At 44.9% G+C, this 22,975-nt stretch overlaps 2 protein-coding genes across 3 annotated transcripts in view; one reads left to right on the forward strand and one right to left on the reverse strand.

Moving 5' to 3' along the window:
* The window catches only part of PHLPP2 (PH domain and leucine rich repeat protein phosphatase 2), a 28,621-nt gene extending 15,828 nt beyond the window's left edge, over positions 1 to 12,793 (forward strand). The window contains exons 8-19 of the mRNA XM_082770372.1: positions 1,150 to 1,380; positions 2,223 to 2,425; positions 2,904 to 2,964; positions 3,691 to 3,786; positions 5,136 to 5,291; positions 6,045 to 6,245; positions 7,767 to 7,929; positions 8,453 to 8,583; positions 8,961 to 9,071; positions 9,521 to 9,709; positions 9,843 to 10,074; positions 11,319 to 12,793. Of these exons, the coding sequence (XP_082626498.1) occupies positions 1,150 to 1,380; positions 2,223 to 2,425; positions 2,904 to 2,964; positions 3,691 to 3,786; positions 5,136 to 5,291; positions 6,045 to 6,245; positions 7,767 to 7,929; positions 8,453 to 8,583; positions 8,961 to 9,071; positions 9,521 to 9,709; positions 9,843 to 10,074; positions 11,319 to 12,458 (2,914 nt within the window). The 3' untranslated portion in view covers positions 12,459 to 12,793. The remainder of the gene's footprint in view (positions 1 to 1,149; positions 1,381 to 2,222; positions 2,426 to 2,903; positions 2,965 to 3,690; positions 3,787 to 5,135; positions 5,292 to 6,044; positions 6,246 to 7,766; positions 7,930 to 8,452; positions 8,584 to 8,960; positions 9,072 to 9,520; positions 9,710 to 9,842; positions 10,075 to 11,318) is intronic.
* Positions 12,794 to 12,830: 37 nt separating this feature from the next.
* Positions 12,831 to 19,717, reverse strand: MARVELD3 (MARVEL domain containing 3). Of its 2 annotated transcripts, XR_014318375.1 has the most exons (4): positions 19,558 to 19,717; positions 19,327 to 19,427; positions 15,513 to 19,187; positions 12,831 to 15,384 (listed from the first exon to the last, which is right to left on the reverse strand). XR_014318375.1 is itself a non-coding variant. In XM_082770414.1 (3 exons), exons 1-3 carry the CDS (start codon positions 19,614 to 19,616, stop codon positions 18,577 to 18,579), a joined length of 771 nt encoding a protein of 256 aa, XP_082626540.1. In that variant the 5' UTR covers positions 19,617 to 19,717; the 3' UTR covers positions 12,831 to 18,576. The 2 variants fall into 2 exon arrangements, 1 of the variants encoding a protein (XP_082626540.1); XM_082770414.1 differs by having other exon boundaries at positions 12,831 to 19,187.
* Between the last annotated feature and the right edge of the window lie 3,258 nt (positions 19,718 to 22,975).

The following is a 22,975-nucleotide window of genomic DNA, read 5'->3' on the forward strand; positions in this document are numbered from 1 at the left end:
TAAAATATTCGCTGGAGGAAAACTTCTCCAGTTTTGTCTGTGAATACTCAGGATACACCAAAGCTTAAGCTTAGATAAATTTAATTGCAAAGCTATTACTTCTTTTGGTTTTGCAATGGATAAGTGTTGGTGTTGAGCTATTGGTTCGTTGTGGCCTGTTCTTCCTCCAGCTTTTATCTTTTTTTAAAAAGAAAAAAAAAAAAAGAATATCTGCAGCTACAATGGGTGTACGTAAGGCATTTCCAGAGCGGACTTTTGGCTGTACACAAACTGTAATCCACACGCCGACTTAAAGTTTTCAGAGGATTACAACTTAGTTATTGGTCCAGTTATCTTCTTGACCCCTTCAGCACTTCTTCTTTACAAGAACTTCTCATGGCCCCAAGCTGCATTTTTACTACTGATAAGCACCATTGAGAAAGTTCTTTGTTGGAATGTGGTCATAAGAAAAGAATTGTGTTTTGGAGGCTCGAGTCTCAAGAGTCATACAAACTTCAAAGCAATTTATTTTGTAACAGAAAGCTACCCTGGAAATACTATTTTCTGAATGGCTGCTGGGGAGATTAGAATTTAAAAATCTGTTATCAATGCTTTAGTGTGGTAGGAATTGTGATTAAACTGTGCCATAAGTGCCATAACTGAGTGCCACAATAGTGATATGAGACTTCAGTGATTGGATGTTGTTGACTTTATTGTTTCTGTTACTAAGTGATGGGCTTTGAGAGGTCTGTTGTGTTACTGCTGTCTTTTTAATTTTTACTTTGTCATAGGTTTTTTAAAGATTGTCCAGCATGCTAAATGAGTTCTTAATTTGTAGAAAACCAAATGATTAACTAAATATCCTTTATTTACAACACAAGTAGTGATTTTTATTTTGTTTATAAAAAATTGTCATAACTAGAAGTTTACCTCCAAAATAATTTAGGAACTATTTGGTGTTGTGTATATGCAGTTCCAAGACTATTACTTGAGTGATAATATTACTCCAGTGACTTTACGGATACAGGAATAAAAACTGTATCCATAAATACCATTAAAAATAACCACACTGAGACCTTGCAGTTATGCAGGTGAATTCACTGAAAATGCAAAATGTGACATTCAGTACTCTTTGCTGAACTACTTTCTTTTTTTTTTCCACTGCTGCAGTCTCCAGAGCTTCTGGCTAGATGGGAATTTCCTCACATCCTTACCAGAAGAGCTGGGAAGTCTGCAGCAGCTCAGCTGTCTTGGGCTTTCCTTCAATAACTTCCGTGAGCTACCAGCAATTTTTGAGAAACTAACTTTTTTAGATAAACTAGCACTGGCGGGGAATTTGCTAGAGACCCTGGACCTTGCAGTGCTGAACCGTATGAGTCACATCAAAAGTGTGGACCTGAGGTAAGGGGTAAACTTGCACTTACGAATAGACACACAAGCCAGATTACTGCTTTCTCTTTACAGCAGAAGAGCTGCGTAAATTCTGGTACATGTTGCAATAATTTGGGTGTTCTGTTTTTTTCACCTCTTACTGATTCTTTAACTTTTAGGGAGTTCTGTTTCTGAGGGTGTGCAGGATTCACTTAGAGAAACTAGGCTAACTGAGCAATGCCTGAAGCAACTCAGTCATGGAATCACAGAATGCTTTGTGTTGGAAGGGACCTTAAAAGACCTAAAGGGACTTTAGTTCCAACCCCCTTGCCACGGGCAGGGATACAAGAAATGTGACTTAGTACTCTAGTTTCCTTTTTTTCATATGCTGTTACCATGAGCTTAGCTTTGATCTCTCTTAGCCTTTTTTTGTTTTGTCGCATTTTTTCCTCTAGAGGTATATTAGGGGTATACATGTATTCCTGATTCCTGAGGCTGCCAGCTGCAGAGCTCTCAGAGAGGGACAAAGAATTTTCTGTCTATGGCAAGGCGGCCTATTATCTGGTCTCTGTATTAGCTTGCTCTGTCAGTACTAAGTAACTGTCCATTGGCCTGGCTTCAAATTTCTAAACTGTAGTCTTCAGAATCTCTTAAATTCTGGGAAATTTAGTAGAATGGTTTCATCTAGCAGTGCAGACATAGGAACCATTTTTCATCATATTCACTGCCTGAAATCCACCATTGCTCCTCATATATCTCACTGTACTTTGGGGTTAGCCTTCACCAGTTCTCCCCTTTTCTCTCTTCTTACTCACATACAGTGTTCAGTGTCCTATTTTCTGACTTTGTACCTCTTATTTCTGAATGTTTAGGCTGAACAACCTGAAGAGAGCAGTGGATGACACTCCAGAGGGGAATAAATCTGTGACTTACATGGATTTACGAGACAATCGTCTGACAGACCTGGATCTCAGCTCATTGGGCAGCCTGGAGCAGCTGCACTGTGAACGGAATAAGCTAAAAGAGTTGACGCTGAGTGGCTTTTCCCTCCGTGCCCTTTATGCCAACAACAACTGTACGTCTGTTTACCTTCTTCATCAGCCTTCCTCCTTCAAGCCTTGGGAGTAAAAGAAGCAGCCCTTTGCTGTCTCCCACAAAAAGAAACGTGTACAATTATTTTTACAGTAGTGAGACCATACATGATGGGTCTTGTGAGGTCAGCTCATAGGGATCACATTCTGGATGTATGTGCGTTGGCTTTGTAACAGGGAGAGGTTATACTGCTGAGTTGCTGTTCAAGGACTTTGTATTCCAGTAACAACTGCTTGTGAGTCCACAAAGAAGTACTGTTCTCCCTTGTTCTGGTGCCCCGTGTGGCAGATGGAGAATGGAATAGTGAGAAGATGTATGAAGTGTGAACTCTTTCTTAAGAAGGATAGTAGAGACATTGAGTATGTGCAGAGTAAGGCTGAGAGTCTCACTTGCTAGCTAGTCTGTGTGCTTTTTTGATGTTTTCCCCTCTGCAGTCATAATTGTTTGCTTTATTTCTTCAGGTCTTACTTCCGTCAATGTTTATCCAGTTCCTGGTCAACTGACATGTCTAGAACTCGTCCAGTAAGTGACTGTACAGTACAGAATATAAAGCATGTATCTGAACACTTCGTTGTTTTCTGCAGAAATTTTCTGGAGCTTTTAAGCTTTTGAAAGAGTTGAGAGCAATTGAGAAAAGGCACTTCATCTTCACAATAGAACGGGAAAACCCAACACTGAATGTGTCCCAGGCCAGAAGCCCCTCTGAACCGGTTTGACGTGTCTTGGTGATTAGCTGTCCTTCAGCTGTAGGCTGTAATCAGCAAAACAAGCCAAATAGGGATCACTGAACCTGTGGCAGTTTACTGGGCCAAATGGTGGGAAGCTGTTGTGCAAACATTTGGATGCTGGTGATCATCACTGTTGGCTTTATTGCTTACATCCACACAAGAGCAGCATTGTTGGACCCATAAAATAGGATGCCCAGAGGATCTGATGACATTTTGCTTCAGTTTTGGGTTGAAGCGCAATAGCAAGGTAGCGTAAGGTGGCTAGTTCTATGTCAGTGCTTTCAACAAACAAAAGCCTCATCATCAGAGCCTTGCAACAGTATTTTCTACCAGTCATGCACCAGCTCAATTTGCATTATGCAGTTGGCCATGAGATAAATTCCTCATGACTAGCTCAGATATTGTTCGTTTTCTACTTTTTTTTTTTTTGTTTGGCTGTCACTAGTGCTGTGCAGGGCATACTCAAACAGGGCATATTCCATATGGAGTGCTCGTGTCTAGCTTTTTCTCCTTTTGACAGCAATCAGCTGCAGTGTGTCCCAGACTGGGCCTGTGAAGCGAAGAAACTGGAAGTTTTGGATATGAGCTACAACCTCCTTGTGGAACTCCCATCAAGGTAAGCAAACTACTTCATCAGTGATATGGATGAGGGGATTGGGTGCACCCTCCATAAGTTTTCAGATGACACCAAGTTAGACACAAGTGTTGATCTTCAAGGGTAGGAGGGCTCTCCAGAGGGATCTGGATAGGCTGGGCCAATGGACCAAGGCCAACTGTATGAAGTTCTACAAGGCCAAGTGCCACGTCCTGCACTTGGGACACAACAACCTCATGCAATGCTACGGGCTGGGGGAAGAGTGGCTGGAAAGCTGCTTGGTGGAAAGGGACCTGGGGGTGTTGGGTGATATCTGGCTGAATGAGAGCCAGCAGTGTGCTCAACTGGCCAAGAAGGCCAACAGCATCCTGACTTGTGTCAGAAATAGTGTGGCCGGTGGGACTAGGGAAGTGATTGTTGGTCTGTACTCCTCACTGGTGAGGCCACGTCTCAAATACTGTGTTCAGTTTTGGGTCCCTAACTACAAGAAAGACATAGAGGTGCTGGAGTGTGTCCAGAGAAAGGCAATGAAGCTGGTGAGGTGTCCAGAAAAACAAGTCTTACGAGGAACAGCTGAGGGAACTGGGGGTGTTTAGCTTGGAGAAAAGGAGGAGGCTCAGGGGAGACCTTATCACACTTTACAATTACATTAAAGGAGGCTATAGCAAGGAGGGGATTGGGCTTTTCTCATAAGCACCAAATGGTAAGATGAGAGAGAAGAGTCTTAAGTTACTCTGGGGGAGGTTAGGTTGGATGTTAGGATAAGTATCTTTCCTGAAACAGTTGTGAGCATTTAATGTTTTTAAGCCGTTCTGTACAGATCCATAAGGATATAGTTCCAAATTAAAACCTCACCCAAATGGGCAGGGTGGTTCTAGGCTATGTTCAGATGTGTTCAGGTGCCCTTTCTGATTTTTTTTTCAATTTTCTTTGCAGTTAGTGAGGATAGAAGCCCTTCTCCAGAATTGTAGTGATTATTGAAGTAAATGTGACAACAGCCTCAGAAATACTACAGGAGTACTTAGCAGCCTCTTAAAGGCCTGAATCTAAGTTGTCACTTATTTCTGCCTACAAGTTTAAATGGGAATTTAAACTCATCCTTTGTGATTTTTCTCTTCTTTTTCATGTACCTGAGAGAATGTTAGGTGTATGCACACAGATAAACTCGTGTCACAAATTACAGATCTGTAGTAGCGTAGAGGGAAATGCAGATATACCTCTGAGCACAAATTGACTGAATTATCTTGCTACATATGTTTTTCTGCTTTGTCATTGTTTGCATTTTACAACTGATTAAATATTCCATTTTCCCATTATGTGGATGTGAAGTGGAGTGAACCAAGCTGTCATAGTAAATTGTGTCTTTATAGGATCCTCAGCAGCTTGAGCCTTCGGAAGTTGATGGTGGGGCACAATAATCTGCAGAGTCTCCCACCTCTTCTAGAACACATTCCACTGGAGGTGCTGGATCTTCAGCACAACCTGTTGACTGAACTCCCTGAGATGCTCTTTGTCAAGGCTCTGAAGTGAGTGACAGTAACATGCATCTTCTGACTGTGTTAACCTTTGAAGCTGTGAAGGCCATTAATGGTATCTGCATGACTGTCCTTGTGAGGTGCTATGGGCTTTGTTGCCATTTGCATAGGAGATAATGAGTGTGCTTTATGAGGAGTTAATTTAGGTGCCATGAGAGAAATCATCAAGCTGATGTGAAGGGATCAGTCCATGTTACTGTTTAGTTACAGGAAAACAGATATTTGCCTAACCTGGCAGTCAACCAGTGTATTAACTTCAGTTTCAGCTGTTTCTAAGATCCTGTTACTGCATGGAGAGCTCTGTCTTTAAAAGTAGTGCATGAATTCAGGTGCAAAGAAGACAAGACACACAGATGTTCAGACGTTATAACAGAAAACACATCAGGTCATGGGAGAACAGCAACAGTGACCCTTACTGTTTGTCTGTTCAGACATGAGTCAACCCTTCTTAAAAGACTCTAAGCAAGAGTTTATGTAGTCTGCTTCCACCAATGTTACCTGCTCTCTCCATCAGCTCTTCAGTACCCACTGTTTACTGTAAAATGCTATGTGCATCTGCAATGTTACGTAGCTAGTAAGTCATTTGTAGACTCATAAATCTTAATGTGAGTAGGGATGTTAGCTGTGTTTTCTGAGTTGCATAGTGTTGTTGCTTTGTCTGCATAGGCAATTACATAGCTGTTTTTCCTGCTGTTAATAGAGTGGTTTAGATGAAGTCTGGTTTTTTGCACTTGCTGTGGTTAGCCTCAGGTACCTGAATGTATCTGCAAACAACCTGGAGTCCTTGCCCTCTGCATGTACAGGGGAGGAGAGTCTGAGCATGCTGCAGCTGCTTTACTTGACCAATAACAACCTCACAGATGAATGCATCCCTGTCTTGGCGGGACACACAAGTCTACGGATCCTGCATCTGGCAAACAACAACTTACAGGCATTCCCTGCAAGGTAAATACATAAGGCTGGTGGGCAAGATGGGCAGTCAGCATCCTCCAGGTGAGCATTTACTTTGTGCTTCAGTTGCTGTCAAAGCAAGATGTTATCCCTTTGGCTTGATGGCAGAGACCTGCCATCCCCATGTGTGCACATAGGAATAACGTTAAGGGGGAGCTGGCACACAGTACTGCTGGCTGCAGTGGTTCCTACCCTCTTAGTTGTGGTGGATGTGTGTGTGGGGATGGAGGCATTATTTCTTCACAACTTCAGTGTTACTGGCATGCAGCTTGTTGTGCTGCATATTTTCGCTTCTCAGTCTTGCCAAAAGGTCCCTAACCAGACTTGTCTGAACTCTTGCCCGATGGAGGCAAGAGTTAATTCATGCACTAGGCTCACAATTTGGTGTTGAAATAGTGAGAAATCCATGCTTACTATAGAAAGTTATGAGGCTAGAGACTCCCATGTGTTCCTACAAAATTGTAAGTATACTCAGCCTTTTTAATTTCTTAGAATGTAGGGAAGGATCCTTTGAACCTTTTCCAAATTCTGATGTTTTTTCTGGCTATACAGACAGCAGAACTTGGACAATGCTTTATTAAAAATCATAAGCAAAGATAGTTTAGTCTGCCAGCATCTGAGTCCCCTGAGGATTCTGAAGACTATTTCCTGTCTTATTGCAACTTGTAGAAGTTTCTATGTGCATAGCATTACTTAGCTAATTTAAATCACATGCTTTTAAGGTAATCTTAAGTTACCAAATAGCTCATATTACTATATGTTGAAACTGAAATTCCACTATGTTTTTTATCTGCAAATTCTTCTAGGCTTAATTTCATGTGTGCATATATTCCTTTTAATCACTGATTCATTGACTGTCATTGATTCAAATGTGGCTCCCTGCCAAGACCCTAATAGTAGGACTAACACTGAATTCTTATTTAATGATTACTTTTCAGTATCTTCTGCAATTCAGTCTTAGGGTATCAAATGTATCTTTGAAGTGTAGTGTAGGGTTAGTGCTAAACTTGTAGACTTCTCTGTCAGTTTAATTTGTAGTTTCATTTAAAAAAAATAAAAATCTGTTATATTATCACTTTTATTTTTTTACATCAGCACAATTAATGCAATATTGATTGCATCAATGCAAGCTTTGCTATGATTTTCCCTGATACTGGTTAGGCAATGGAACCACTGTCTTGTAAATCTGTTTATTCCTACAAAGTACACTGACACAGCTTAGGTTTTCTCTGACAGTTTTCAAATTAAGACTTTACAGTCTTCTGCTTTAGTGCTGTAGAAGTCAGGGGAAGGGATCTGTCTGGTGTAAATCCAAGCTGGGCATCTGGGGACCCTGAATTTTAAGTACAGTATCTTTGGACTCTTGGCAGATACATGGTTTCGAATCAATGAATTAGAAATGTAGATTTTAAAGGGCAGTGTGTATGGATACTATGTCTGTGGGTTTAAAAAGTGACAAAATATATGGTATTCTTTTGGCCTAAAAGATATGGTATTCTTTTGTTTCCCTTTCAGCAAACTCAGTAAGCTGGAGCATTTGGAAGAGCTGAATCTGAGTGGCAACAAACTGAAAACAATTCCCACAACAGTGGCAAACTGCAAGCTGCTTCATACTCTTATTGCACACTCAAATGAAATCAGTATCTTTCCAGAGATCCTGCATTTGCCCCATATTCAGGTATTCTTATGGAGCAGGTAAGGAGAAGAAGTTTGGGTGGGAGAATGAAGAGTAGCTGCTAGAAGAGGAACTGGAGATCCCAGCATTTTTCTCAATTAGCTTGCGAAGAGGGAACGAGATACACATTCTAGATCTGTTCCCTCTCATAACTGACCGAAGACAGATAGCGAAGATGAAAGAGGTGAACTGTCTCTGTCTTGGTGTATTTCTTGTGTACTGTTTGAGACAGCAGGATGTATTATTTATCTAGGTGAACTTGTATGTATAGGCCTTATCTTTAGTGTGACCCATTCTTTCTGTATTAGAGTCCTGGCTATTGCAGGTTATGAGCATTTGATGATTATAAATCATTCTTCTACTGATAGGTCAGCTCCATTTTCATGACCTGTTTGAGAGATACAACCAGTAGCAGGAATATATATATCATGTTAGGAAGGAGCAGTGGAGTAACTGATCACGAGAGAACAGAATATTTTCTTTGTCGTTGTGTTTGTTTTTTGTTTTTGTTTTTTTGATACTGCAGATTGTGGACTTGAGTTGCAATGAGTTAACTGAAATCCTCATTCCTGAGGCACTGCCAGCTACCTTGCAAGAGTTGGACCTGACTGGAAACACAAACCTGGTTCTAGAACACAAGACACTGGACATCTTCAGGTGAGTCATGGAGATGCTAAGCCACTAGTGACAGGCACAGGGAAGGGTAACCCTTCCCAGGAGAGGAAATGGAATAGTAATGTATGTATCATAGCACTGCATAATGGTATAACGTTCCCTGCTTAGGCAGCTGAAGCTGTGGTAAAGGAAAGGGCTGGGTTCAAACTGTCAGAACGAACAAAGAATTTTTCAAGTGGTATGAGGTTCTCCCACCTGTATCTGGCATAAATAGTCAGACATCTCCAGAAGGTCAAGCACTTCTTGGTGCAGTTCTTTCAACAGGCTGCTCTCTAAAATTCTAGACTGTCCATGGTCCGTTGGCCACAAGCTATTCAGCGTGGCATCTAGAAGTGATTTTTTTTCTTCTCTCTCCGTAGTCACATTACCACTCTGAAGATTGATGCTAAGCCCTCCCTCACAACTGACTCAGCACTCACTTCCACCTTCTGGAGTCATGGAATAGCTGAGATGGCTGGCCAAAGAAATAAGTAAGTATTGTGGTCTGAACCCTGACACTTTGTCTCCTCGGGGTGCTAAGTGGAGTGCATTGCTGTTATGCTGAACAATTCATCCATCTCTCTCTCCATTTCTTGCTCATTCTTGCTAACTCTAAGCCTCAGTGCTGTCCTTTTCCTTGTTTGTCATGCTTATTCTGGGACCTTTAGGCTTTGTTTCCCACTCTAGCAGAGGTGCTTTGGCTTTCTCTTGCAAACTGTGTCCCTTGTCCTCTCCTCAGCATGTTCAAGGAGGATTTGAGAGTGTCAGTAATAAGCAACAGCTGTACATCTCATGGGGCAGTGGATGTAGTGGATGTAGGGTCAGTGGCTTTGATGCCCTGTGAGAACAGTGCTCGTGACAAGGTGCCTGATGGCCGTGGTTTTGGGGATCATACAATCCTTCGAGGCAGATCAGCTTTGCCCGTATGGTTTTCTAACAGGCTGTGTGTGTCAACGCTGGCAATGGGAAGCTTTGCAGAAGGAGTGGAGGCTGTGTATGGCATGTTTGATGGTGATAAGAATGAGGAGCTGCCACGTCTACTGCAGTGCACCATGGCTGATGTGCTCCTGGAGGAGGTACAGCAGTCGGACACGATGTTCATGTCCAACACCTTCTTGGTCTCCCACAGGTAGGACAGTGAGCAAGCTGGTCCTGGTGGGACCTGCATAGGTGCATCGGTTAATGTGCTAGGTGGGGTGAGGCCACACTCCAGAATGCCTGTCATGGAGTCTGGAGCCTTCCTACACCTTCTCCTCCAACAGGAAGCTGGGCATGGCTGGACAGAAGCTGGGTTCCTCTGCTGTCCTTTGCTATATTCGTCATGATATGTCTGATCCAGCCAGCAACTTTTCTCTGACGGTGGCCAATGTTGGGACATGCCAAGCCATTCTTTGCCGAAGTGGAAAACCTCTGCTCCTCTCCAAAGTCTTCAGCCTTGAGCAATGTTCAGAAGATGCTAAGAGAATCAAAGAGCAAAAAGCCATTATAACAGAGGTTGGTTTAGACTTCAGCTTTCACCTGTCAGTAAAAGCTTGGTTCAGGTACATGCCATTCTGAGCTCTACTGCCTGCACAATGCTGCAGGGGAGAGGGTGGCATGAAGATGCTCAGATGGCTTATCTGTTCCTTCCTGACCTGTTTCTCTTGATAATTAGCTGTTCAGAATGACATGTTCTAAATACCCATCATGGCCTGAGAATTACAGGTACAAAATGCCAAGAATGAGTTGGGGAGAGGTGGAAAGAAAGAAAATAGATGTGGAGCTAAATTGAGATGTGGAGAGAGTGGTATACAGCGCTGTTTATGACTTGGGTGAGTGTGGAGAAAAGACACTGGGGACCAGAGCAGGGCCTGGGAGGTCATGTTGTTTCAAAATTCACAAAATAATCTAGTCTGTCTTGTGTTTCTTGGAAACCATGACTCAAGTATCTCTCTCTGGATTTATTCCATGTTTTATTCAGTGAAGGTATAGGCTAAGTGGCTATTGAGATATGCTGAATGTAGACATCAAGTAGGAACAGGTGAAAATTTTACACAAAAAAGGCAGAAATGTATTTCTATTTGTGTTTTTTATTATTATTTGTATTTTTATTCAAACGTATTAAAACAATTTGGGAAAAATTCTCTAAATGGTAACTTTCAAAAAACTTGGAAAAAACAGGGAAGTTCCAAAGAACTGGAAAATCTGTAGTCAAAAAAACTGAGAAATCAGTGCCAGTCATGTTAGCTTTATGAACAGTGGATCTTAAAAAAAAATAATAATAATAATAATAATAATGCTTATGGAGTTGTCTGATGAAAGTATTGTCCCTGCTAATGTGTTACAGTTCTGTGAGATGCTATATTCCTTAGCATACTGACTAACAGTAACTGGAATGAATGTAGCATATTAAATGATTTAAAAACTGTCTGATGTGTGGATTCTGAAAAATGTAAGTGAAATTATTGTCTGAAGAGATTTCCTGCATGTGTTCTCTGATGGTTTTTAATAATCATCATTAGCAGCAACATCTAACAACAGAAATTAAGAACACCGAAATTAATTTAAAAACAGCAGGGAAGTCTTGGCTGTGTTTCCTGGACCTAAATTCCTTTAATCCCTTTCTTCTGTACTGTAACTGACTGTACCTGTATACTAGCATTTCTCAATGCTCTGAACCAGTTTATGGGCAGGGGCAAGACTCTCCAAATGATCTAATAGTGGATCTAATGTTACTGTTTTGTTTCTCTTGTCTGCAGGACAATAAGGTCAATGGTGTGACTTGCTGTACTCGGATGCTAGGGTGCACATACTTGCATCCTTGGATCCTGCCCAAGCCACATGTCAGCTCCATTCCACTGACTGTACAAGATGAGCTGCTACTTCTAGGGAACAAAGCTCTCTGGGAATACCTTTCTTACACAGAGGCTGTCTCAGCTGTGCGCCATCTACATGACCCACTAGCTGCTGCAAAGAAACTCTGCACTTTAGCCCAAAGCTATGGTTGCCAGGACAATGTAGGTGCAATGGTGGTGTGTCTGAACATCAGTGAGGACAGCTGCACATGTGAGATGCATGGCATCACTCTTCCAGGCCCTGGGGGATTTAGTTCCACCACCACCAAACCAGCCACACCTTCATCTAGCAGCGGAATTGCTTCAGAGTTCAGTAGTGAACTGTCTGCTTCTGAGGTTAGCAGTGAGGTGGGCTCTACTGCTTCAGATGAGCACAATGCTGTTGGTCTTGATGGCAGCTTGCTACCACGACAAGAGCGACGTTGTAGTCTACATCCTTTGCCCCCCTTAAGTATCTTTCAGCGCCAACCTTCCAGTGCCACCTTCTCTAGTAATCAGTCTGACAATGGCCTAGATAGTGATGATGAACAGCCTGTGGAAGGTGTGATGACAAATGGCAGTAAAGTGGAGGTTGAGGTGGACATCCACTGCTGTAAAGGAAAGGGCCTGGAGTTTGACCCTCCTGCCTTAGAGTACAGCTCCTCTGCTCCAGGGCCAGAGGATGACTCTGGGCTTGTCCTCCTCATTCAGAGACAGAACAGTGTAAACAGTGGCACTGCACAGGGAGCAATCAAGGAAAAGTGTGAACTGCAGAAATCTCCTTCCACATGCTGTCTCTATGGAAAGAAGCTTTCCAATGGCTCCATAGTGCCCTTGGAAGAGAGCCTTAACCTCATCGAAGTAGCCACAGAGGCACCCAAGAAGAAGACAGGCTATTTTGCTGCTCCATCCCAGATGGAGCCAGAGGATCAATTTGTGGTGCCACCTGATCTGGAGGAGGAAGTGAAGGAACAAATGAAGCAACACCAGGAGAATGGAGCAGATCAGGAGCGGAAAGAGGAATCTGCAGTGGCTCTGCCAGATGAGTTTGACACAGCTTTGTAGCCCCTCAAGTACTGCTCCCCACATTGTTTGTCCCAGGAAGCTTTGTCCTGTAAGGGCTGTCTTGCTCTTCAAAGAGTGCTGGGATCTGCAAAGAGTACAGGCGTCTGCTGCTTCCTTAATGGAATGGAGGGAGAATTGGTAGTGCTAAGGTTTGGGCTGTCCACTTTTTGCTGTAGTCTGTTGTTCTGTGAGTATTCAGATCAGCAGCTGAGCTCTGTGTTGGGGACTGTCCAGAAATTGTGCAAACACTAGTAAGAAGGCAGGTGTTCCAGCACCTGCCTCTTACTCCTTGAACCCTGAGGTTCTGCCAGCTCTGCTGGAAAGGAGCTGGAATATGCTGGGGGGTGGGGGGAGGGGGAGAGGGGCAGGGAGGTAGGGGGGTTAGCTGCTGAGGGGACAGTATGCAGCGTTTGGAGTCCTGTGAATATTTCTGACATAGGTCCTCCTGGCAGCACCTGACTTCATTGTTCCTTGAAAGAATACAGCCAGTTGCAATGAAGCTGACCCAAGAACGGTTTCCTACATGAATTGCAAGCACTTTTACTGATTGCACTTAAGCTGTTCTGTTCCCCTTCAGCCCAGCACTTTACTACTTAGGGCCAGGGGAGAGAGCACTCCAGTATCCCCGTCCACAGCAGGTGGGGGGAACTTTTCCCAGTGGGTATTTGTTAGGGCACTAGAGGACTCAGGGTCCTGGTGTTCTGATGAGCACCAGTACAGGTAGAGTGAGGATTATAATAGGATCAGCCTATGCAGAATGAAAAAACACAAAGCTGGGTGATAAGTGGTTGTCTACTGATGCATTTTACATGGGGCATGGAAAAGATCAGCTCTGGACTTAGTGATTGAGGTAACATGTAGAGCTAGTGCTTCTAGCTGCAGAGCACAGACACAGCTCAGCAACTTGTCCACTTCCATCACAAATGCTTCACAGTAGAGGCTTCCTATATCCAGAGGACACATCATGAAACCATGAACTCCTGCTTGTTTTAGTGAGGTATTCAGTCTAAGAGGAAGCCAAGGTGTAAGCAGTGGCGTGTTGCTCTTAGCCAAGCAAGCAGTTGGGCTGGTCTCCATATGCTGGGGAAGCGTTCAATGTTCTTTCCCACCAACATAAACTGCACTGTCTTTATTATCAGCCACAGCATCTTTGCTTGCAGCTAAAAGTAGGAGTCAGTGCAAATCCAGAGCAACCTCTGTTACGTGGTATGTGCCCAATTTGGCCACAAGCAAGGTGAAAGCATCTTTGTTTCTGCTTAGTTTTCAATGGAAAAGGAACAAATTTTCACCTTAAAAACAACTTTGTCAGCAGTGGGGAAGAGATGTTTAAACAGTCCCACTAACAGTGAACTGCCCAGTCTACAGTTGGCAGAGGCATGGTGGTTCCATTAAGATTTTTGGCGCAGGGTGTAAGTTGGCTGCTTTTGTCATCATCTCATGTAAGTGCTGTGAAAAGACCGCAGCCCCCATCGTGTGCAGATCTGTCTTCCCTAGCTGGCAGAGAGCTGGACAGCAGCTTCCCCTGTCATGTCAGTGGTGCAATAATCCTGGCTATAATGTGGGTTAGTGCCTTTTCTTCTTTATTATATTTATGGAAAAAATGTGAAAGTTTCTTCTCAGGAGCTCTGAGGGGCTTGAGTTGTATATATATATATTTTTTTTTTATCAATTTCAGGCCCTGATTGGAAGGAAATACTGTGCAGACAACTTGTGTGATTTTGACAGTAGAGATCTTTTGACAAAATCTAATAGAGTTTTACTTAGATTTCAGAGCTCCTTGAATTTCTTCTCACTAAGGGAAAAAAATGTGTTTTTACCATGCATGAGAGCAACTTATGGTATACCTTGTGGTAGTTACAATGTAATCATGAAACAACCCCACTTTTTTTCCAAAGTTTAAACTCACCTGAGTTTTGACTCTGTTTAAAATGTCTGCCTCACTTGGAGAGAAACGCTTACTCTTGGAATCGTAGAAACAACGTTTTGAATCCTCCAGGCATAGAAATAACAGACAAACCCAAGTCTCTTTCAGGTTCTCTTCATTTTAAGTATGCAGAAAAGGTTCATCCCAATATATTTGACAGTAACTTTTAATTCCTTCACTGGTGGTAATGTCACCAAATACGTGTGCCCAGGCCAAAAGTGTCTGTTAGCTGAGTAGGCTGCAAAGCAGTCTCTGTTCAGTGTGGGATTGATGCAGAAATACACTCTTCTTTCTGAATAAGACTGTGACAAACCTTGCACTTAAGAGAGTGGTAGATGTTAATGCAAATCAGGACTCTTTCTTGCACTGTTGTAGAAAATCCAGTGTATCCTTGCCAGTCTGAATCCCTAGCACTTAACCCCTTTTGTTTTCCAGCCTCTCTAGAGACTTCTCCTTTGTCATCTTCATATTTATAACATCAACTTACATTTCAGGCTTCTGAGGAGCACTGCTATAGGTGGAACACATACAAAAAAAAAAAAAAAAAAGAAAAAAGAAAATCTAGTGAAGGACTCATAGCTGAGGATAGAAAGTGTTTTCCCAGGTCTCTTCCTTGAACTTCATATTCGGCTCTTGGAGATGGCATCATCTCCACTGAGCCACATCACTAAGAACCTCTCGTTCTTTACAGGCTTTCCGGTAGAGGTTCTCGACTTGGGGTCATCAGGCTCTCTTGTCGCTACTGACCAATGCCAGACCTACAGTGTTCCAGGTGGCCATAGCCAAGTTAGGCTGGTGAGTTAGCGTATCTCTTTTCAATAGTTCTGGCCCTAATGAGCATGATGGCCAATCAGAACAGTTGCATTGAAGACACTGACCTGTCTGCCCTGTCCTGTCCAGAAAGGCTTCAGCAAAAGGAACCAATAAAGGTTATATTCAGTGGCACCTGGTCAGAATTTGAGTATTAAGGGCAAGGGATAGCCTCAGAGTTGCTCCAAGTACCTGAATCGGGCCTCGTAGAAGCAGCACCACAGATTGTTGGAATCTGATCAAAATCCTCAGCTGGATGGGTGAGAGTAAAATCCAAGGAGTAATTATTTCCCTGACTCAGGGAAAGGCTGCTTTGAGGCCTGAAATTCTTCTAGTATACAGGATGTTAAAGCCACAGCTAAAGCCCTGGGACTTCAGGAGGTTTCTACATTCCTGAATGGTGATGGCTTTCACCTCACTTGCCAAAGGGACATTTTACAGGCTATAGGTTCACCTCTTCAGTTTTTGTGCAGCCATTGTCTGCTCTTCCCTTGTAGCCTGAAGACTCAAGTGTATTTTTTCCCCATTTATTCCATTTTAAAATGTTACCATTTTTTTAAACTTTACTCATGACTCAGCACGTTAAAAAATGTTTGCAGCACGCACACTGCCTATAAAATAATCTTTTTCATGCTTTTTGTTTTAATAAGGAAAACATTTTATGTATCTCACTCTGGCATGCAGCTGTAATTATTCCTCTTATTGTACATGGGAGTAGATTGTTCAATGAATGCACCTTCAGCACAGCGGCCTGTGTGTGTATTGCTTTGGAGAGGCAAATAACATTGCTGGAAAACACTATTCTGTTGATTCTTTACTTGGATGTATAGAGCAGTTCAGGAAGGAAGAATATTTTTGCATCAACTTTTCAGCTGATTTAGCAATAAAGATTTTTACTTTTGTCTAATTATATATTTTGATTCTGTTACTGCACTGGAGGGAACATGTGCAATATCTCAGACAAACACAGTTGTGGCTAGCCACAGTCATGCTGTAGGGTCCCCCTTGCTGAGCTATGTGGTGCTTCCACTCATCAGCCTTCCATACAAAAGTTACTTGCGGAACACTGTGAGGGTGGAATTCATAATACCAAATATTAGGCAGCTCTCTGTAACCTACCAGAGGAATCCTGCCTGTGAACTTGCTGTAAATAGTACTGTACGGCTCTTTAAAAGTAACTGCAGCAAGAAAAACAAAATCAGCAATAGGACCACAGTGGACTGTTCACATAAATCCCTGCATTGAAACAGTCAGTGCATCTGGCTACTAAAAGAATGGAGAAATCAAAGAAACCCAGAAGTACCTGGAGTGTTACTGTTTAGAATGTTTTACTTTTGTATCTCTGGTTCCAGCAGTGTTCCATAGTTTCAGAAGCTGTGAAGATTTAGTGCCAGTTAACCTGTGGATACATCCATGACGAAGCACACAATTCCGGTGTAGTGTGGACTCTTAATTTTTGGTTTTCCTATATGGGCAGAGTTGGTCTGTGAGACCAGTGGTGGTTCCAGATTCATATAAATAATGCACATTGTGGGCGCTGCTCTGAAATGACATCTCATTCTGAGGCATGATTATCTGAATCTGGTGCTAGTTTTCTTTCCCCTGTTAAATCCATAAAAACACAACCAAACAACGACAGTTTTTTAAGAGTACATTTCATCGTTATGTGCTTACAAATAATACAAGATCAGAATCTTGTCATTTTCCCAGCTTACACATTAGGAATGTTTTGAAAACAATGCATGTCTTAAACCACCTCTCTGAGCTTTTAAAGCTGTTCCCTGATGAGCCCAACTCGGGGAGTCAACTTGTACATAACAGTTTTGCTTTTATAGAAGATCATTCCGTACAAAAGGGTGCCCTCACCAAGAGAGTTTGAAAAGAAGACGTCACAAATTAGGCTGAGTATATTCACTGTTCTATAAGGTTATTTAAGGATTCTCTGATGGCAATATAAATGCTGTATTCAAACTGCCCTATTAGTGCCAAGAGACCTATATGAAGCAATAATTAGCTGCCACAACCACCAGCCTTATTGCTAGCTTTAAGAGCTCAGTGGAAAGTCACAGGTCCTTTGTAGAAGTTTCAGCTATGGAAAGCTGTTCACTAGCAGGAGTCATAGAATGGCCTGGGTTGAAAAGGACCTTAAAGATCATCTAGTTTCGACCCCCCTGCTCTGGGCAGGGTTGCCAACCACTAGAGCAGGCTGCCCAGAGCTGCATCCCGTCTGGTGTTGAATGCTTCCAGGGATGAGGCATCCACAACCTCCCTGGGCAGCCTGTGCCAGTGCCTCACAGCCCTCAGTGAAAAACTTTCTCCTAATTTCTAACCTAAATCTCCCCTGTCTTAGCTTAAAACCATTCCCCCTTGTCCTATCGCTATCTACAAATGAAAACAGGAGCTTCCCTTCCTGTTTATATGCTCCTTTCAAGTACTGGAAGGCCACAGTAAGGTCTCCCCAGTCTTCTCTTCTCCAAGCTAAACGAGCCCAGTTCCCTCAATCTTGTGTGTCCATGACAGATACCAGCTGTGCTACCTGATACCTGCTGGGAGATTATCAACATCAGCTATCTTATTTTTAGGAAGGTGCTGGGTACTACATTTTCCCGTAAGTGATGTCCTAGTACACAAAGTACTAGATGAGACTGAGCAAGAAACCTAGAGCCTAGTTAAGTAAACCTCTCTTTCAATGATCTACATTTATAAGCAAAGATTTCTCCAGAAGAGTAGCACAGTATGCTCCCTGACTGCATAGCCTTGAAGCATTCAATACCAAATGTGCTAAAGAAAAAAATGGTTTTAGCAGTGGCTAAGAGAAAATACATTGTTGGAGCACATCTGAGATAACCGGACTCGGAGTATCATCAAAGCTGTAATTGAAGGCTCTCTTCCAATTTCAGTGGCTGACCAGTATAAGAGGTGAGAATGGTCATTCAGATGTGCAATTGTGAGAAAACAGATATGCACCTGATGTTTATATTTATCTAACTTGTTCTGATTAATCTATTTGTTCCTGTTTTGTTATTTATGGTGACTTGCCAGCTGCTTGTAGCAAGATCTCATTGGAGAACAAGCCACCTTGAGAGAGGGGGTAGAAGCACTACCTGTAAAGCAGGCAGCTTGCTAGAGTCAACAACAGCCATTCTCTACTAAGAGAGCAGCCAGATGAAGACAATCCACGGGACAATGCGTCCACTAATAATTCAACAATGCAAATCCAAGTTTGAATAGCTTGGCTTCACTGTATTTGGAACTATACTGTTTCTGTGTGTGTTCTGTTGTAGCATTAAGGATACACTGTTAACAAGCAAGAAAAATGTGCTGTTTCACCTCAGTAAGAAGGCTGGCAAAAATCCTGAGCATTACTAGAGCAGAGGAATAATTCTAAAGCTCATAGACTTGTACTGGCTTCTGTTTCAGTTTGCGAACTGTTCTGTACCCCTTGACAGCCAGGCCAGCACTAAGCAGGTAGGCCATGACAGCTGTGCAGCCTAAGAGGCCAGCAGCAATCTCTGCCCCATGTAGGCTGCACCGAAAGCCCTGATAGCCTTTGCTTTGGTAGAGCTGCTCTCTCTCTTTGCACACCGACGAATTGTAAACCTCCAGCAGATAATGGAAGAAATAGTACAGAGCAGGCACCAAGCCAATGCCTACCACTGCGTCTAGGGTGCATTCAAGCAGGAGCCATGCTGGAAAATGCCACGGTACCCGTAAGACGCCAAACAAAATGAGAAGGCAGGAGAAGACCGTTAAAGACCCTCCCACGGCCATCGCTGCCCTCGCAATTGGCAGCTTGAGGAGGTGGAAACGCTGGTCAAGCTGCCGGGCCTTCTCCCCGTCCGCTCCGCTGAAGCCGCTGTACGCCCCGCCGTACTGGTAGTAGTGGATGCCCCCCAGGCTGGCGACGCCCGTGTAGCCTCCCGTCGAGCCGTAGGACACGGAGCCGCAGACCAGGAGCAGGGCGGCGAGCAGCGCTCCCACCACCTGGCAGCAGGCTGCAAGGGGAAGGGCACCGCGCTGGGGCCGGGCCGGGGGCGGCCCCGCGCTCGGGAGCAGCCCCCCGCCGGGCCGGGACGGGCCGGCTGCTCCGCCTGGGCCAGAAGCGGCTCCCGCCGCGCCCCCGGCCCCGCTCACCCCTGGCCGTGCACAGGTACCGGCAGCGGCGGCACTCCAGCGGCCCCGGCGCGGCGGCGCGGCTCCCCGGCGGTCCCTGCGGCCCCGCTCCGGGCACGGCGCTGAGGAGAGACAGAGGCGTGAGGGGGGGGGGGGGGGAGCCGGCCCCCTCCCACCCCCCCTCCCACCCCTCGCGGCCGCCCCGTCCCGCCCCGTCCCCCGCCGGGCCCCCCGCGGCCGCCCCTCACCGCCCGCCCGCCCGCCCCGGTGCCTCCCGCCCGCGGGACGCGAGCGCCGCTCCTCTCCGCCATGGCTCGGCGCGGCCCCGCCGGGGGCCGCGGGCGGAGCGCGGGGCCGGGCCGCGGCCTGGGGGAGGCGCCCGCCGCGCCCGGGGCTCGGCGCGGCTCCCCCGGCCCCGTCCCGCCGAGGCTCCCCGCAGCCCTTGGTGGCGGCGCGGCCCCGAACCCCACCCGCCGCGCGGAAGGCGCCGTCTTGCGCCTCTTGCCAGCCGAGCCCGCAGTTTTCCACGAGTTTCCGCTTTTCCTGCGCTGCGGCCGCTGGTGAAGGCGTCCTGCCCTCGGTTCGTCTGCCACCTCAGGCCTCTGTCCCGCCCCTCTGTCCCCTTTCTAAACAGAAGTCGCAGCCCTTTGCGTTTCTCCTGGTACAGCAGCTGCACCGTGCGCTGCGGTAGTAGCTGCCCTTCTCTGGACGCTTCTTGCTCCCCTACACCCTCGGTGTAATCAGACCTGTACACAGCATTCGAGACTTGAGTACATCGGTGCTTTAAATCATGGAAAAATGACTGTCTGCCTTGCCCTTTGCCTTTCCTGGCGATGTGCAGCAGCAAGACTGTAGCCCAATAATGCGAGAAGCCTGTAAATTGGAGTACTGCAGACTCAGCACTGACCATCCTCTCCATTTCACCCTATTCCATGAAGGACAGGGTATCTGCAAACTTGCCTTAAAAGTTACCTAGTTTGGAGATAAGAGAGAAGCAAAACAAAATAACTTCTTGTTCAACCCCATTTCAGATGGGGGAAAAGAGTTGTAGGATGATGTAAAGTTAGGAAATGAGGAGCTGTTGCAGAGCCTAGAACAAAAGCTCTGGAGACTGCAGATGCTCATCAGTGAGACTGTTGCACGTGCCACATGCCTTTTGGTGTGATCGTGTTTCATCACTCATGTTCATGTATTAGAACTAAGACCTCCTTGCTGCCGTAAACAGGATGAGCTTAAAAGTCGTTAGCAACCCTTTCTATAATTTTAGGATTATGGGCAATGCTATTTTTCCTAGTAGAGCTGTTAACTGCTGTGAAAGGGATATGAACAACCAAGTTATGGGTAATAAGGGATGGAATAAGTGTTTCTTATGCAGTGTTGTGCTGGTCATCCAGCAACCTGAGTCAAAATTGTCTTTAGACTTTGTGATGTGCTGGAATTACTTGTTCCAAGAAAGATAGAGCTGGGAAATACTGTTGATCTGGTGGTGCATCAGTGTTTTACTAGAGTGTTTGCTGCCAGCAAGTGAGGTACAAACTTCAGGGCATTGCAAAACTGAGTCAATCTTATTCCATTTATGTTGCTATATTGAGAATTGTTAACAAAATGCTTTGCATCATGCTCAAATTATCACAGCTGGTAAACCAGCTGAGCCTGGTCAGCATCATCTTTTGGATTCCTACTCTCACTGCAATGGGTAGCCACCAACAGAAGAGAGCTACAGGAAACTCAGGGCACCTGTATTAATGTTTATCTCTTCTTTGGCCTCCCTCTCTCTCCCTCTCCCTAACCCTGCCCCCTCTTTCCTCCCTCCTCCTCCCCCCCTCCTTTTTTTTTTTTTTTTTTTTTCCAATTCTGTTTCTGGCTGACCCTGATGTCATTGCTGCGCTAAGGGGTGGGAAGGGCCTGGCCTGGCTCGCCATGGATGAAGAGCTCTGACCTGGTTCAGTGCCCTCCCTGGGAACTTGGAGGGTGAAGCAGAAAGGGTGAGTTGTGAGCTGCCTCATATTTCTCCAGCGTGAGGCAGGTGGGACCTGCAGCACAATGGCTGCTGAACACCACAAACAGGTTTATCAACTGTCCCACATAAATAAATAGTCACAGGAACAATGAGCTCAGCACGATGATGACGATGCAGCAGTGCTGCAGAAAAGAACTGGAGGTGTTTGTGAATCACAGACTGAACTCAAGTCCACAATGTCATCCTGTTGCGAAAAAAACTAACATCACTGGGGTGTATAAACAGAAATGTCACATGTAGGACATGTGAAGAAATTCTTCTCCCCCCTCCCTCCCCTCCCCCCTGCTCTTTTCTAGAGCAAAAGAAAGCTCTAGAAAGATAACCTATGAAAAAAGATGGAGCACAGTATTTTCATTTGCACGAACAGGTGTCTATTCACAACTTTCAAGCTTGTTAATAGGGAGGCATCTTAACTTGCAACCTTGTAAAAAAATCTGTCAAGAGAAGGGGAGTGTTTTGGTCTCCCTGTTTGCTGTTCAGGAAGCAATGTTCTCAATGTGACATAAAAGAGATGTGATTTAGGTATGTACACACACACACACACACACAAAAAATGCTTCCCCCCACCCCCTACTCCCCACACACTGCCTCCACCTCTTCCTAAGGAGAAGAGCAGCTGTCACTGGAGCAGATCCATTGGCAGGTGGCAGGCCTCCATCACCGGGGCTCAAATTCAGTCATGAGAGGTGTTGACCTGCCCGTGCTGTAAGAAAGTGAGGTGGCTGGTGCTGCCCACCCCACTCACTGCAAGCTCAAGGTGTCCCCTTGCCCTGCAGGGCCACCATGCCCCTTTCCACCCCGTTCCCATTGGCTGGTCACTGCCCTCTTGGCTTCAAGGCCGTCCAGGGTGCAGTTGCCTCAACAAACCATGCAACAGCACGAGTATCTGAAGTCATAACTCAAACACTTACACAACATTTGCCTGGATGTAAGCAAAAAGGAAAGCTTGGCAAGGTGTTTCTCTTTGCAGTGCCTGCACGCTGGAGCCAATAGCACTTATGCTGTGTGGAGCATTCTTCGCAGCAGCTGTAAGAGGACTTGCAAGTCCTTCATTGTGGCTGCCGGGCCTGTAGTTCATCAGTGCTGCCAATGCTCGATGAACTTGGGGGAAGGTCTGCTTTTCTCAGCATACTTGCAAGTGTCCTGCACATGGATTCAAGGCCAAGGCTGAGCAGTGCACAGTCCCTCATGATTGTTGGACTCTTTCCCTTCCCCAGTGCTACAGTGATCAGTGGCTAGGAAGAGAAATTCAGATTGCGCAGCACAGCCAGCATCAAGCTGTGGCACTGCAGTTGCAGACATTGGTATTACAAGAGGTCCACAAGACCTTATGGACATGAAAGCATTTGGTCTTTACACTCTCTAATTTTCTTAACAGAGAGGAATTGCTATGGTGGGAGCTAACACTCATTAAGGCAGGTGTATTAAGGCACCTGTTTCCAGCCTGGACCAAGGCCTGCATAAGAGAACTCTACAAAGAGCCTCAATGTGAATGACTACCCAGAGTATCGCTGTCCCCACTGAAATGCCCCATGTGCATGCACAGTGTGAGTCACCTTGATCCACTTTCAAAAGAAGTGCAGAGATCACACAGGCCCCAGAAGCCGCTGCTCCCCTTTCCAGAGTTCAGCTCACAAGGGCACCAGAGCA

Source organism: Aythya marila (assembly GCF_965140915.1).
Source record: "Aythya marila genome assembly, chromosome: 12".
NCBI lineage: Eukaryota > Metazoa > Chordata > Aves > Anseriformes > Anatidae > Aythya > Aythya marila.